Source organism: Pipistrellus hanaki (assembly GCF_964339955.1).
Source record: "Pipistrellus hanaki genome assembly, chromosome: 17".
Lineage (NCBI taxonomy): Eukaryota > Metazoa > Chordata > Mammalia > Chiroptera > Vespertilionidae > Pipistrellus > Pipistrellus hanaki.
The window spans coordinates 18,712,102-18,726,105 of NC_140519.1; the positions used below are offsets into that span (position 1 = coordinate 18,712,102).

The following is a 14,004-nucleotide window of genomic DNA, read 5'->3' on the forward strand; positions in this document are numbered from 1 at the left end:
GTACAATATTGTTTTTGCCATAAACCTGGTTAGTTGATTTATTTATTCAACTTATGTATCAAAAGGGGACTGTGAGAAAAGCCACTAATGAAAAAGTATAAGAGCTGGGTTTTTATATGGGAGAAAAAGGAATTGGTATAAAAGACTTTTTAAAAACCCTTTAAAAAACAATTTAGTCACAGCCACTTGCCTTTCTGGAAGAAGATATTCGGGAAGTTTTAAAAGAAGAAACTGGAACGGACATATTCCTCAAAGAGGAAGATGAACCTATTTACAAAAGCTGCAAACAAGAGGTAATCTTTTGGTGTCATTGTTACTGAAAGCCTTATGGCCAAGTGACTTTGCCATATGTTTTTATTGTAAATTATTCATTCTAGCATACTGCTTCCGTGAAGAAAGTCAGAAAATCACTAGTTTTGGATAATTGGGAAAAAGAAGAACCAGGTCCTCAGCTATTGACTGAAGACATTCCAGACACACAGGTTTGTAAAGCTTTTAAAAAAATAATGGTTGCTGTGAGTTCTAGTGCTTCTTGTTTCTTAGTCATTGTGTTCTATTCATTAGAGCGTCATATAAAGTTTCCTTTAGAGTTATTCTGCTTAATTCAGAAAGAAGCATGTAACTGTAGAGAATATTTCTTTTTACTTCCTTGCTTTTTATATGTTTTTGTTTTGAGAGGAGTTGGGTCTCTTTTGTGGATGATATAAAAGAAATAGTTCTTAAAACTTTAAATTTCAGTATTTATCTTTGGCTCATTTCTAAAATATTTAATTCTACTACATTACTAGAAATTTCATCGGAGTCAAAAAATTTCTTAGAGGAAAATTAACAAGGCTTCCACTACCCTTACTCAATAGTCCCTCTATTTGTCACTATTTTTGAATTAGTTATTTTATTTTCCTCTTTCTTTTTTCCCCTCTCTTAGTCAGAAAATATATTTACAACATCTTTATTAATGATACCATTATTGGAAATACATGACAGTAGGTGCAACTTGACTCCTGAAAAACAAGATATAAATTCAACCAACAAAACATATACACTTAATAAAAAGAAACCAAACCCTAACACTTCCAAAGTTGTCACATTGGAAAAGAATCTTCAGGTATGAATTTATAAATTTCTTTTAATGATTTTTGCTGTTGTTTATTCAGTTATCACTTTGGACTTACTGATCACAAATTATGCTTTTTCTTTTTAAATTAGACATTGACTAACAGTAACTAAACATTCATTATTATTTTGTCACTCAAACTAGACAATTGGAATCGTAGTGGGCTTTTGAGAGACTCCTTTATCAGGCCACATATAAACTAAACAATCGGAATTGTAGTGAGAGACTTGTCTGGTGATTTCCTGATCACTATTGCATTTTTCCCTTCATTTCCTCTTCCTCTCTCCTTCCCTCTTTTCCTTCCACATTGGTTAATAAAATTATATAGGTTTCAGGTGTACAATTCTATACTGCATCTCCTGTATTATATTGTATTGTGTGTTTACAACCACAAGTCAAGTCTCCTTTCATCACCATTTATACCTCTTTACCCTCTTCTACTTCTGTCTACCCCCTTTCCCTTTGGTGATCACCATAATGTTGTTAGTGTCTATGAGGTGTGTGTGTGGTGGTTTTTTTGTTTGTTTGTTTTTTTGGTTTTTTTTTTTTTACTTAATCCCTTCACCTTTTTCACCCAGCCCTGCAACCCCCCTCTTGCCTGTTCTCTGTATCTATAAGTCTGTTTCTATTTTGTTTGCTAGTTTACTTTGTTCATTAGATTTCACATATGAGTGAAATCATATGGTACTTGTCTTTCTCTGACTGGCTTATTTTACTTAGCATAATACTCTTCAGGTCCATCCATGCAGTTGCAAAAGGTAAGATATCCTTCTTTACAGCTGTACTACTGTATTCCATTATGTAAATGTACCACAGCTTTTTTATCCATTCTTCTACTGATGGACACTTGGGCTGCTTCCAAATCTTGGCCATCATAAGTAATGCTGCAATGAACATAGGGGTGTGTATTATTTCATTTTTAAACTAAAGATATCTAAATTCACTTCTGGCACCTCTTTTCCTATTACACATAAATAAAGCTTGAAAGAGTAAGTAGCTGGAATCAGATGCAGCTTGATTTTGTTGATATAATGGGTTCCAGTGAACTTTTTGGCTCAAAAGTTGTAAAACAAAGTGTGTCTCCCCCCCCTTCCATTGCTATGCAGCCATTATGTAGTTGCAAATTAAGGCTGGAAATTTTTTACTATGTTATCTAAGAATTCAAACCAGAGAATTTGAGAGTTCATTGAGGAGGGAGTTTTTATACCACAATGACTGCAGCACCAGCATCCCTGACATTTACCGTATTTTCCGGCGTATAAGACGACCCCCTAATTTTACAATTAAAACATAGGTTTAGGCCTATATTTGCTGTATAAGACTAACCCCCACTTCCGAGGCAACACCAGTTAGTTTTTTAATAGACCGCCTCTCTGACTCTGGCCAATCTGAGCAGGCTTTTTACTAGAACACAGTGTAGCTTCAGGTACAGAACATGTATAATTTGCATGCATAAAAAGCCTGCTTGGATTGGTTGAGTTAGAAAGGCGGTCTATTAAAAAAAGAACTGGTGTTGCCTCAGAAGTGGGGGGTAGTCTTATACAGCGAATATAGGCCTAAACCTATGCTTTAACTGTAAAATTAGGGGGTCGTCTTATACGCTCGGTCGTCTTATATGCCGGAAAATACGGTAAAGCATTCCTTGAAAACATTTTTGGCAGTCAAGTATAGCCACCTCATGTCTGTCTTGAGCCAGTGCCCTCAAAGAGCCTTGCAGCATATTCTCTTAATTAAGATAATTTGATTTCCTAGTGTTTAATACAAAGCTTTTCAGGAAAATTTATTACACAGCAGGTCATACCTATAAGGTAATATCTTTATAATAAGGGCAGAAAACACATGAAACAAACATAAACTTGGCTTTGTGCTATGACTGTATTTCTTACTTTCCAAGACATAAAGCTTTTAAACTGCCTCCACAGGCATGTGAACAATATAGATAGCCAAAGAAATGACCATAAATATTTCAGTATGTAATTTTAAAGCATAACATTATTTAAAAAGAATCACAATGCCATTATCCAAACATTTTTATAACTACTTATCAAATATCCAATAAATTAAAATAATTACCTTTTAATCGTGTAATTGTGAATTAGTATGGATAATTGTTTTAATAATTTTAACATTACTATTAATATTTCCTCTCTAGTCAAACTGTGAATGGGAAACAGTGGTTTATGGGAAGACAGAAGACCAACTCATCATGACTGAACAAGCAAGAAGATACTTGAGCACTTACACAGCTACCAGCAGCACTTCAAGAGCTCTCATACTGTAATTGTTATTAAAGCTGATGAAATGCCCCACTCCCTAAGTATAGCCTATACTAAATTAAGTTGCAATGAAATTTGTGTCAATTAATTGTTTTTAAGGTTTTAATACAGCCCTAAAACGGTTTGCATCTTTATTCATACTAAGCAGGCAGAAAGCTAAGCCGCTTAAGGGGTAGGAAGTTTTGTAATTTATCTTTTAAGATATGAGATTTTTTTAAAATTGTTTTTAAAGAGCAAGATGGGAAAAATCATATTAGACTGTTTATGGATATTCTAAAAGAAAATTCTCACATATTTTCTTCAGAAGATATATGTTGTTACTCTCTTAATGCTGCAGTTTCGTTACAGAGTATGTGTAATTTCTGAAATTAGTTTGTGTATGGGAAGCACACATGGTTTTATGAAGTACTTTTGCCAACGTGCTGATTTACTTAGCCTACCATTTACAAAGAAACACAATGGAAAGGAAGTTGAAGGATAGAACGTTGCACTACTAAATTTTGGTATTTTTCAAAAACAATAAAATTAACTACAGTGTTAAATGTATTTATTTGAGCATAGTACTGAAAACAAAATGCATGGAAAAAGGGTTTTTTATTTTGTAAAGAGTCAGTATTTTTTTCATAAGTCTCAGAAGATCTGAGAGTTTGTTGAATGTATTGTACAGTATATTGAAGCAGGAAAACTTTGTGAATTGGAAAGAAGTCTGTTTTTATAATTTATTTTCATTTTTAAAGCTTAAATGTAGATATTTATACCTATACAGGGTGTCTAGAAGCCAGTGTTGTTTCCTGTTGTATAGCTAACATAAGAATAATTTTGACTTTTAAGTATGAAACAATAAGTTATAGCTGCAAAGAATATAATATCTATACTGTTTGTCACATCTACCTAAGTATTGCACTATGCCCTTTAAATCATGTTGGTTACAAAGTAGTTCTAAAAATGTACTAAATAATAATTTAATATTTTCTTTTTAAATTATACGGGGAGGGTTCATATAAATTAATCTGGTAATTTGTATATGTGTTTGAAATTTTTGCATTTTGTTTAAAAAATAATATGGTACTTTGGTCCCTAAAAACAGTTTTGCACTTAGAAGTTTGTTATATTACTATATGTTTCAGAAATAGAGAACATTATCTTTTATTTATAAAAATATTTTGTCCTTTAAAAAAATGTTTTGTGTTTCTCTACAGGTTACAACAATTGCTTCAGTTGCCTGTTTTAGGTGTTTGCACTTATTTTTCTTCTTGAAAGAATGTCTTTATTTGCTTTTTGTGTAGAGATTTTATGTAATATTTTTGAGGCATGAAATAGTGTGCTGTCAACTTAAACACTGACAGGTAAATAGAATTGTACACTGTAGTTTTAATTTTTATTTATAATTGACACACTCTCTTCCCTCTCCACCCCTGAAGTATGCTGCTATGAGAGAAGGAAAGAGCGACCACCACTTGCACTGTTTGAAAAGAGAAAAAGCAAATGATGGCAGGTTCTCAAGTTAACTTAATGGAATCAACCATTACCAGGCAGATTCTTGCAAATACCAAAGTACTATGCCTTTAAGACAAAAACAGCTTAAGATTTTCTGACGTCTCCATGTTAATAGAAATGGAAATACTAAGTATTTTAATGCCTAGCTCTTGAACAGTAGACCTAATAGAGTTTTAAGCTGTTTAAATCCACTAGTTCATTGTTGCATATGAGATGTGAGAAGTGAAGAAAATGTCTAGTACTAAGATTATGCCTTGTTGATAACAAATAAATGGACCAATTGGAATCTTCTTAGCATCTTTGTTAAGTATGTTGATTGCTTCCTAATTAGTGAATTCTCGTAGAAATTTCACTTTGTAAAACCAATGATTGTAGCAAAAATATACTGGATCATTTCAATTTTAGTTGCCTTGAATTAATAGCACATAATGGTTCATTTTTTGTTTTTGTTTTTTGCTTTTTTAATTATTTTTTAATTTATGTAGCCCTTGGATGTACATAGTATCCAATCACCAAAGTATAATATTTTAGGAGAACTATATTTTTTAAAGCATAATTTTTCTTAAGCATTAAATTACTCCAAAGGTAGCATATTGCAAAGAAGCCTGGGATTATTGGATATAGTACTACTTGGGTTGGTATTGGTTGAATCCTTCAGTTAACTGCTTTGTTGCTTTTTGCAAGAACTTTTAAAATCTTAAGCATGTCAGGCATCTTAAGTCACCTTTATACTGTTGTGTTCATTTGAATTTCTTTCAGTATGTTATAAAAATGCCAGACATACATGTAGCAGCCATACTTGCATGGAAACTAGTACACATATATAATACTGTATTTCCTTGTAAGGTTTTCAGATTAATACAGCAATTACCCTGACTAAATTGAGTTTCTTGATGTATCGAAAAACTTTTCATTGCGAGAGAATCTTGCTTACAGTGTTGACTGTTAACATTAGAAATAAAGCATTTGTGTACAAGTTGATTTGGCATTGCTCATTTCCCTTTGGTTTTGTGTGTTATGCTATTCATTGAACCTTAAAGACTTACCCCAAAATTCTGTCATCAGAGCTCTATTCTCCTTTAGGACTCCCTTTATGGGTGATTCTATCTGTTAACACAATTCTTGAGCCTCTTTCTGAGCCATACTTGAAACTGTCTTTCAATAGTTCCATATGACTCTCTGTCCTCTTAAATACATCATGTCTTCTTTTTCTCAACTTAGACCTGCCCTGCCTTTGTTCTGCCCCTTAGTGGTGTGGCCTTCCCTTCGATCATCTAATGAGAAGTCTCCTGTCCTTCCCTCACCCCTCATATTGAAGTCTGTTGTAAATTCTCAGCCTGCATAAGACCACTGTTCTAGTTCCGTTCCTTAATCACTTAATTGGATTATTTCACTTAATCACGCTGATTTCCATTCTACAGACACGTAAAGAAACCATTCAGTGACATCTGGGTGTCACTTGGGCATCACCTGGGCAAGGCCAACTGGTCCACTAGTCAGGTCTGTGCATTACTACATTGCCTGGGTGAATTCATCCAGATGTCACCTTTAGCTTTCTAAGCTCATAAATGTGATGGATTCATCCGCCAGAAATGAGTTCACCTCTCAGTAGACTGTTTATATTAAGTGTGAGACTGACACATGAAACAAGTGTGCAGTGTAACTGCTGAGAGGACAAGGCAGACATCTTATACTAGCTAATAAAGAGGGAATATTGCTAATTGACATTCACGCCATTGCAAAGATGGTGGCGCCTACAGCCAATAAAGAGGAAATATGCTAATTGACTGCCCTGCCCTCAAAGATGGTAGCACCTGCAGCCAATACGGAGGGAATATGTTAATTGCCCCACCCTCAAAGATGGTGGCACCCATAGCTACAAGATGGTGGCACCAAGTCTCCTCAGTTCTTCGCATCTGCCTCCAGAGTCCCCCCCAGACCCCTTAGTCTTCCAGCCACCCAGGGCCAGCCCAAGGTGCAGGCAAGCCTCAGATGTTAGCTGCCCAGCCGCCCAGGGCTGGCCGAGGCTTGTGCTGCTGGCAGTGGCAGCAGCAGAGGTGTGATGGGGCATCCCCTTCCCCTGATCGCCAGGTCGCCTCCTGCCCCTGAGGGCTTCCAGACTGTGAGAGGGGGCAGGCCAGGCTGAGGGATTCCCCCCTCTAGTGCATGAATTTTCATGCACCCAGCCTCTAGTATTAAGCATAAAGAAACATATAGAAGACAGATCTGTCATATTTCTTGTATTCAGAGACCTTCCATAGTTGTCTAATGCCTAAATAATTCTTCACTTCCTAATCTGGACTGGTGACAAGAACATTTATGGGCATGCTCCTGTTTCCATGCCTGTGTGTGCAATGTTCTCTCTGCATCACTGCGTTTGTCTCCCCTAGTGTATTAACATCTTACTCAACCTGCAAGGCACAGATCTGTGAATCGTTTTCTCATTATCTTAGTGCTTCCATAAAACTCCCACTAGACTTTGGTTTGAAAAGTAGGGGTTGCTATGTGTTTAGCAGGAGGGTACTTAGAAAATCTCAGTAAGTATTAAATTGAAGAATTTTTAAAAATTAGTCATGACTTAAAGAATATTAACCATACTTATTTTATGCAACAGATTATAAATAGCTTTGGTTTACTAGTTATCTGCATGACACTGGTTTTGCTTTATAGTCAGTAAACTATTTTGTGAAAATCTTTTAGCTCATTTTATAATCATGCTATTTCCTGCTTGATTTATCCAGTTATAGAGTGATGGGCTTGCCAGCCAATCAGAATTTTAACTGTAATATAACACAGATGGTAGTTTTTGAAGAGGCACTTCACTCTGTGAGAAGTGAAAAATTATTTTTAAGTAAGTACTGGAGGGTAAAATGAACCAAATGAAATTGCATCTGAACATTATACTTTCCCCCCTTTCTTGCTTTTAAAACAATGGATATGGTTAAGAATATGTGAAATACATCACACACCAAGATGAAATGCACCGGGGGGAAATTATTTATGGCTGACGTGTTGGGAAGAGAGTTTTTTTTTTGAAAACTTTGTAGTATCTTGGCATTAGTACATTAAAAGCTGTTGAATTTGAGCAAACTCAGTAGTGAAAGCAGTGTAGTCCACTGTCTTTATTTCTGAAGGTCTCAGCCTGGGGTGCTTATTCTAATTCCAAGTACAGAATGTGCTAGATTGGAGTGGATTTTACTGGCCAGCACGGGGAAAGAGGGAAGGGAGGGTAAATTGACTTTATTCTGATTTTACTACTGCCATTCTGCCAATCCAGAGCTCAAAAGATTGGGCCAGATTCTGACATAATTTCCTAAGCCCCAATACAATTAGCAATTATTTATTCTTTCATCTAGCAATCAATACTTAACTGAGTGCTTACAGTACCTGGTGCTAGGTCCTAGAGATGCTGTGATAAACGGGACATGACCCCTTCCCTTAAGGAAGCTGATGTCCTAGGGAGATGAATAAGTGTGTAATAGAAATTGCGTATCTTTTCCCTTGGCTGCAAGTGAGATCAATAGCCAAGTTGAGTATTTTATTTGTGGGTACTCATTTGAGAATAAGGAAATGGTTGGTCACTACTTGGATAGTGTGGATTCCCCATCCCCTCTATACTATAGGAAATTGTTGGGTTAGCACAACCCAGGGGTCTTACACCACCCAGAAGTTCACACTCTAATATAGGACAACATAGCAGCTGAAGCCATGTACCAATCATGTACATTATTTCATTTAATTCTTTCAACTCTACTAGGTAAACTTTATTATAACCCACTATTATGGATGAAAACAGATTTAGGTTAAGAGTCTTGTCTAAAATCACACAGTACAATGTTGAGCTGGGATTCACTCAATTGAGATTTGGGTTGAGTCTTAAATTTAAAATTAGGCATAAGGCACAAAAGAGTATATAGTGTATGTTTCCATTTCTATGAAAGTACAAAACAGGCTAAACCAACTTATGGTCTTAGAAGTTAGGATAGTGGTTGCCCTGGGTGGGAGGGTTGCTGAGAGGAAGGAGCCTTGGGCTGGGGGTGAAGGTGTTCATTCATTTATCTAATAAATATGCATCCGTGTGTGTATGTGGGTAGCACACTCTCCTTATTAGAAATCACCACTTACTGAGATATACTGATGTCTCCCCCCCCACCCCCCCCCCAAAAAAAAAAAAAGCAGAAGAAAAAAATCAGCTTAGCTTTGGAAAGAGCTATAGTAGGGATTAGTACAAATCTTCATCCTTTTGGGCAGGGATATAAAGAGGCATATAAAGAGGTGGATCAGATACCTTAAGAGAGATAAAATAGTGAAATTTACCATAGAATCAACGGTGTTAAATCAAAGCAGAGTTTTTTGCCACTTTTATAAATTTATTTTAAACTGAGGTCAACACTATCTCTTACAGAATGCACAATGACTAGGCATTTACTTTTAATATTTAAGGAAATTTGCTTATAAGTTCAATTATCTCTTAGTATTTTGAACATATATCTTTTTTTTAATATTAAAGAGAATACTATAGTTTTAATAAGAGAAATCTTGGCAAGTAATAGCTATGCCTTATCACCCACTCTTTAAAATTAGTTCATTGGTTTCTTATTTCTTCTCTGCAGAGATTGTAAATGGCCCATTTGCTGGCTCCTAAGCCCCAGATCTGCTTAAAAAAAAAAAAAATTAAATATCTTTTTTATTGCTGATGGTATGCTTTTGAGATGGTGCCAAGCCTCCTTTTCAGATTCATCTCTCCTCCCCACCTGGTAGCTAGCTCTCCCTTTCCGCTCCTTTTCCATGACTACCTTAGGTGAGGTAACTGAGCTGAAGCTGGGGTAGCTGTAACTGCAGAAGCATTTCTTTCACAAAGGCAGGGCTAAAGCTGGTTAAATGAAATGAGGTTAGCTGGTTAAAATGAAATGAGACACTTGGCATCTCTCGCCTGCAGGGGCATTCGCACCTTTCCCCAGGCTGAGTATTACTTTACAGGCACCTAATTAGTCCTTGATTGTGAGAGCCTGTAGACTAGCAGGTAAAATGCGCCACATGAAAATGGTCCTCGGAGGGGAATACATGACTTAGGCCAACTTTCAGGAGTCACCTTCAGACTTTTTCATAACATGTTGGGGAAATTGCTGCAGACAAAGGTATTTTTGTTGGTAGGAAGCAGTAACAGGAAACACCTAATTGAAACCTTTGTGGGTTACTTACAAAATACAAAGGATTGTGGCGGAGTCCCAGTAGTATGAAGGAAAGCATTTATGTGCTGCTGACCCTGGGTTTCCCTGTCCTGATTTGTAAAAGCCAAACCACTGATGAATATAGGCCACCAGAGGGGCCAGCCCCGAGCAGTGTGCGCCTCCAGTGGGGCGTGAAACGAACACATCTCCACACTTTTGTCCCACAAGCAGACCAGCTTGGGCAGGAAATCATCTGAGGCTGCTGTGAATTAGAAACTACGAAGTCATGAATGGCCCGTCTGCTCACAGGCCAAAGCCGTTGAATCACTTAGTCCCCTAACCTTTTTCTAATTGCATCAGCGCATAAAAAAAAAAGAAAAGAAAAGAAAAGAAAAAGGTTTCCTTAGACATTGTTTTCAGAAGAAATAATTAAGGGAAGGCCCAGATAAAGAGTAGCTTTACTTCCTTCCTATTTTAGCTATGCATTGCTAAAGAAGGGTTTGTAAAAACGAACAAAACCTACTAGTCTAAAAACACATTAAAAATGGCGTAAGAGATTGTGCCCTCGGAGGTCCTGGATTTGTCTCTTGCTTCAAGAGTGTTTGGACAGAACAGACCCCAGAACATCCCTTCTTCCAGTCTCTGGCCACTCTCCATCGTCTTACCAAGTCACCACCTTCAGAACCACCTCCGAGACCAGCCAACACACTGTTTTTTCTACCTTAACAAACAAACCACCACCCAGGAGCTCCCAAATTTGTCAGCCTTATTCCACCAAGGTGGAGGTGGCCATTAACCGCCTGGACAGCCTGCATCTGCAGGCCTCCCACACCTACCTCTCTCTGCTTCTATTTCCACTGCAAAGAGGCGGCTCTCCAGGGCGTGGGCTGCTGCTTCTTTGAGTTGGCAGAGAAGAAGCTCCAGGTCTCCGAGCATCTCTTAAAGATGCAAAACCAGCGCGGTGGCCACATTCTCTTCCCGGAAGCCTCCCCAAGATGAGTGGGCAAAACTCAGAACGCCATGGAAGTGGTCATGGACTTGGAGAGGACCCTGAATCAGACCCTTTTGGGTCTACATGTCCTGCGTTCTCCTGCACAGACCCTCATCTGGGACTTCCTGCAGACCCACTTCCTGGATGAGGTGAAACTCATCAGGAAGATGGGCTACACCTGACTCACCTCTGCCGGCTGGCCGGCCCCAAGGCTGGGCGGGGGGAAATATCTCTTTAAAAGGCTCACCCTCAAGCACCACTAGGAACCTTTGGAGTCCAGAGACCTTTGAGGGGCCCCTCTGCATTCCCCTGGTGTCTGTTTTTTGCCTGAGCCTCTCCCCAAAACTACTAGCCATTCTTTTAAACACCCTGAAGCCCTCTCCCATGCATTGGACCAAAGGGAAACAATAAAGCTTTTTGCAGGGGGGAGGGAGGGGGGGGGGGCAGAAAGACAAGAAAGGAAAACATAGGTTGTTTAAAAATGATGATAATCTAACCGAAAGGGAATTGGTCTCTACAAGGAGCTGGAGCAATGCAAGGCATTGGTGTTAGGGAATAATAATAACCAGCCTGTGTGGTGCCTAATGGGTTCCAACTTTGGTTTCCTCGTTATTTCATTTGGTGCTCATAGCAGCCTCCTCAGGTAGCCATCATGACTCCATTCTATAGACGAGAAGTTATGCCACCTGCTCAACATCTCCTGGCAGAGGTGTATTTAATACAAAGCAAATGAAGCTAAAACTTCAGGGCCCCCATTTGCAGGGCTCCTCTGAGTTCAAGAGTTAGGAGGCATGTGGAGGGGCATCCAGATAGCAATTAGGAAGCATTTTTGGTAAATGGCTTAAAGACATCTCAGTAGCATAGGTCAAAAATCTACAAATCTCCAGAAATGTGTTATTTCCTTTTTTCATTCCACAGAAATATTCACTCTGCTCTCAATTCTGTAAAGAAGGGCCACCCAAATTGTAAAAGCTTTGGGCCCCAAAAGACCTACACCTGCCTTTGCAGGTAGGTGATAAGTTGGAAGAGCTGCCTTTTGAACTTGGGTCTTCTGATTCCAAGACCTGTTCTACGTTCAGACTGTGTTGAAACACAGAAAAGTCTAAATAGGACATCAGGTGAAAAAAAAAATACAAGTCAGGGATGAGGAACTATGATTGTAATAATATAAACCTTGTGCCTCTCTCTGACAAAAGAATGACAAGAAGCACTTATCAAGCTCACCGTGGTGAAGTTAGAATTTTTTCCTAAAGTTTCTGCAATGTTAAATTACTTTAGTAGTGTAAATCAAAATTGGAAATGCAGAAGAATTAGTTACACTTGAAATTTTTACAAGGTGAACAAATTACAATATTAGTTGTTCAAATTTTGAGTTATCTGCAAAGCAAGGTCAAATCACCAACAATTGAACTTATGAATTCAAATAAATTCTAGCAAATAGTGAATTTTTTCTCAAAGCGCTGATTGCTGATTTATGTTGGAAGAACTGACATTGAGTTTTATTTCCAAACGCCACTACGTTGCATTTGTTTTGCATTATATCCTCGCTGTTGTGCTGGAGTGAGTTTTCTCATTTATAAAGCGGAGAGAATATTGCTCATTCCTTCTCCACATCTGGTTTCTGGAGAAGGTGAAATTGGACAAGGGGTTAGAAGGCCAGCATCCTTATCCTTATAATCTAGGTCGGTTAACTTAAAGTCTTAGTCTCCTCTTTCATAAGATGGGACTGGGCTTATCTCTGAATTATCTTTGCATTAGGATGAAATGAGATAATGAATGTGTATGTTCCTATCAACTCTAGAGTTGTCTACAAAGGTGAGGCATTCTTTTTAGCAAAGAATGTATTATTACACAAGATAAGCAAGTCATTTTAGCAAAGGCGATGATGATGATGATGATGATGATGATGATGATGATGATGATAGGAAACTATAACTGTCTCATCCACTACGGTAGTTGCCATGCGCTCAATAAGTATTTGTGGAATAAATGTATACATGCAAAGAGGGAATAATAATTGAATTTTACTCACCTCCATGTTAAGCTCCAATACTAGAGGGTACTTTTGATCAATGGTGATGAAAAATTGCATTTTAGGCAGAAAAGGCAAGAATGAGTAAAGGTTGGAGAATTGAAAAATAAAGAACATTCAAAGGGAATGACAAGTGACCCATTTTGGTTCAAGTCTGGAGTGAATAGTAAGACATAATAATACAGTGAAAATGCACATTAGGGCCAGATCCTGAAGAGTCTTTAAAATCCTGGTAAGAGGCTGACATTTAACTTGAAGGAATTTGAGAGCTTATTTGTCTCTGAGCATGTGTTCATAATTATTTTTACAAACTAGAGCATACCTGTGAATAAGTATTATTCCCAGAGAGCAATGGGAAAATTTGTTTTGGCAACATGACAAGTCATGCCACCAAGGTCTGGTTCACTTAGTGATGGTTAGCCTGAAGCGGTAATGCAGTTAGTAATTAAAGCTTATTCCCGTTCCATCAATTAACAAATATGCATTCAGTACCTTCTGCGTGCAAGGCCCTGTGTGGGCCATGTATAACAATCCCAGATGTGTACGACAAAAGCAAAGATTCATTTTGCTTAAAGCTTCCCTAGAGAGATGGACACATGCATGCTAAAAGCTTGTAGGAAACACATGGCAGTTCCCGCCCTCCACACCCACCGTGTACCAAAGCAAGGGGTATAGACAAAGTGCTGTAAGAATTCTGGGAGGATTGGATGCTGGGCCAGAAAAAAAATTTCTTTTTGCTACAAAGACATTATTGGGACCATTAGTGTATTGGTTTACTCGAATTGCTATAACAAAATACCATAGAGAGGGCAGCTTCAACAACAGAAATCTATTTCCTCACAGTTTTGAAGACTGGAAAAAATCTGAGATCAAGGTGCCTAAAAATTCAGTTTTTGGCCCTGCTTCTGGTTTCTAGAAGGCTG

General features: G+C 37.8%; 1 protein-coding gene across 5 annotated transcripts in view; it reads left to right on the forward strand.

Moving 5' to 3' along the window:
* The window catches only part of MYBL1 (MYB proto-oncogene like 1), a 30,494-nt gene extending 24,633 nt beyond the window's left edge, over nt 1–5,861 (forward strand). For 3 of the 5 annotated variants that reach the window (XM_084865055.1, XM_084865053.1, XM_084865054.1), the window contains exons 13-16: nt 177–293; nt 378–482; nt 926–1,105; nt 3,267–5,861. In XM_084865055.1, the coding sequence (XP_084721181.1) occupies nt 177–293; nt 378–482; nt 926–1,105; nt 3,267–3,395 (531 nt within the window). In that variant the 3' untranslated portion in view covers nt 3,396–5,861. The remainder of the gene's footprint in view (nt 1–176; nt 294–377; nt 483–925; nt 1,106–3,266) is intronic. The other 2 variants (XM_084865056.1, XM_084865057.1) reach the window with 1 other exon arrangement.
* Nucleotides 5,862–14,004: the final 8,143 nt, after the last annotated feature.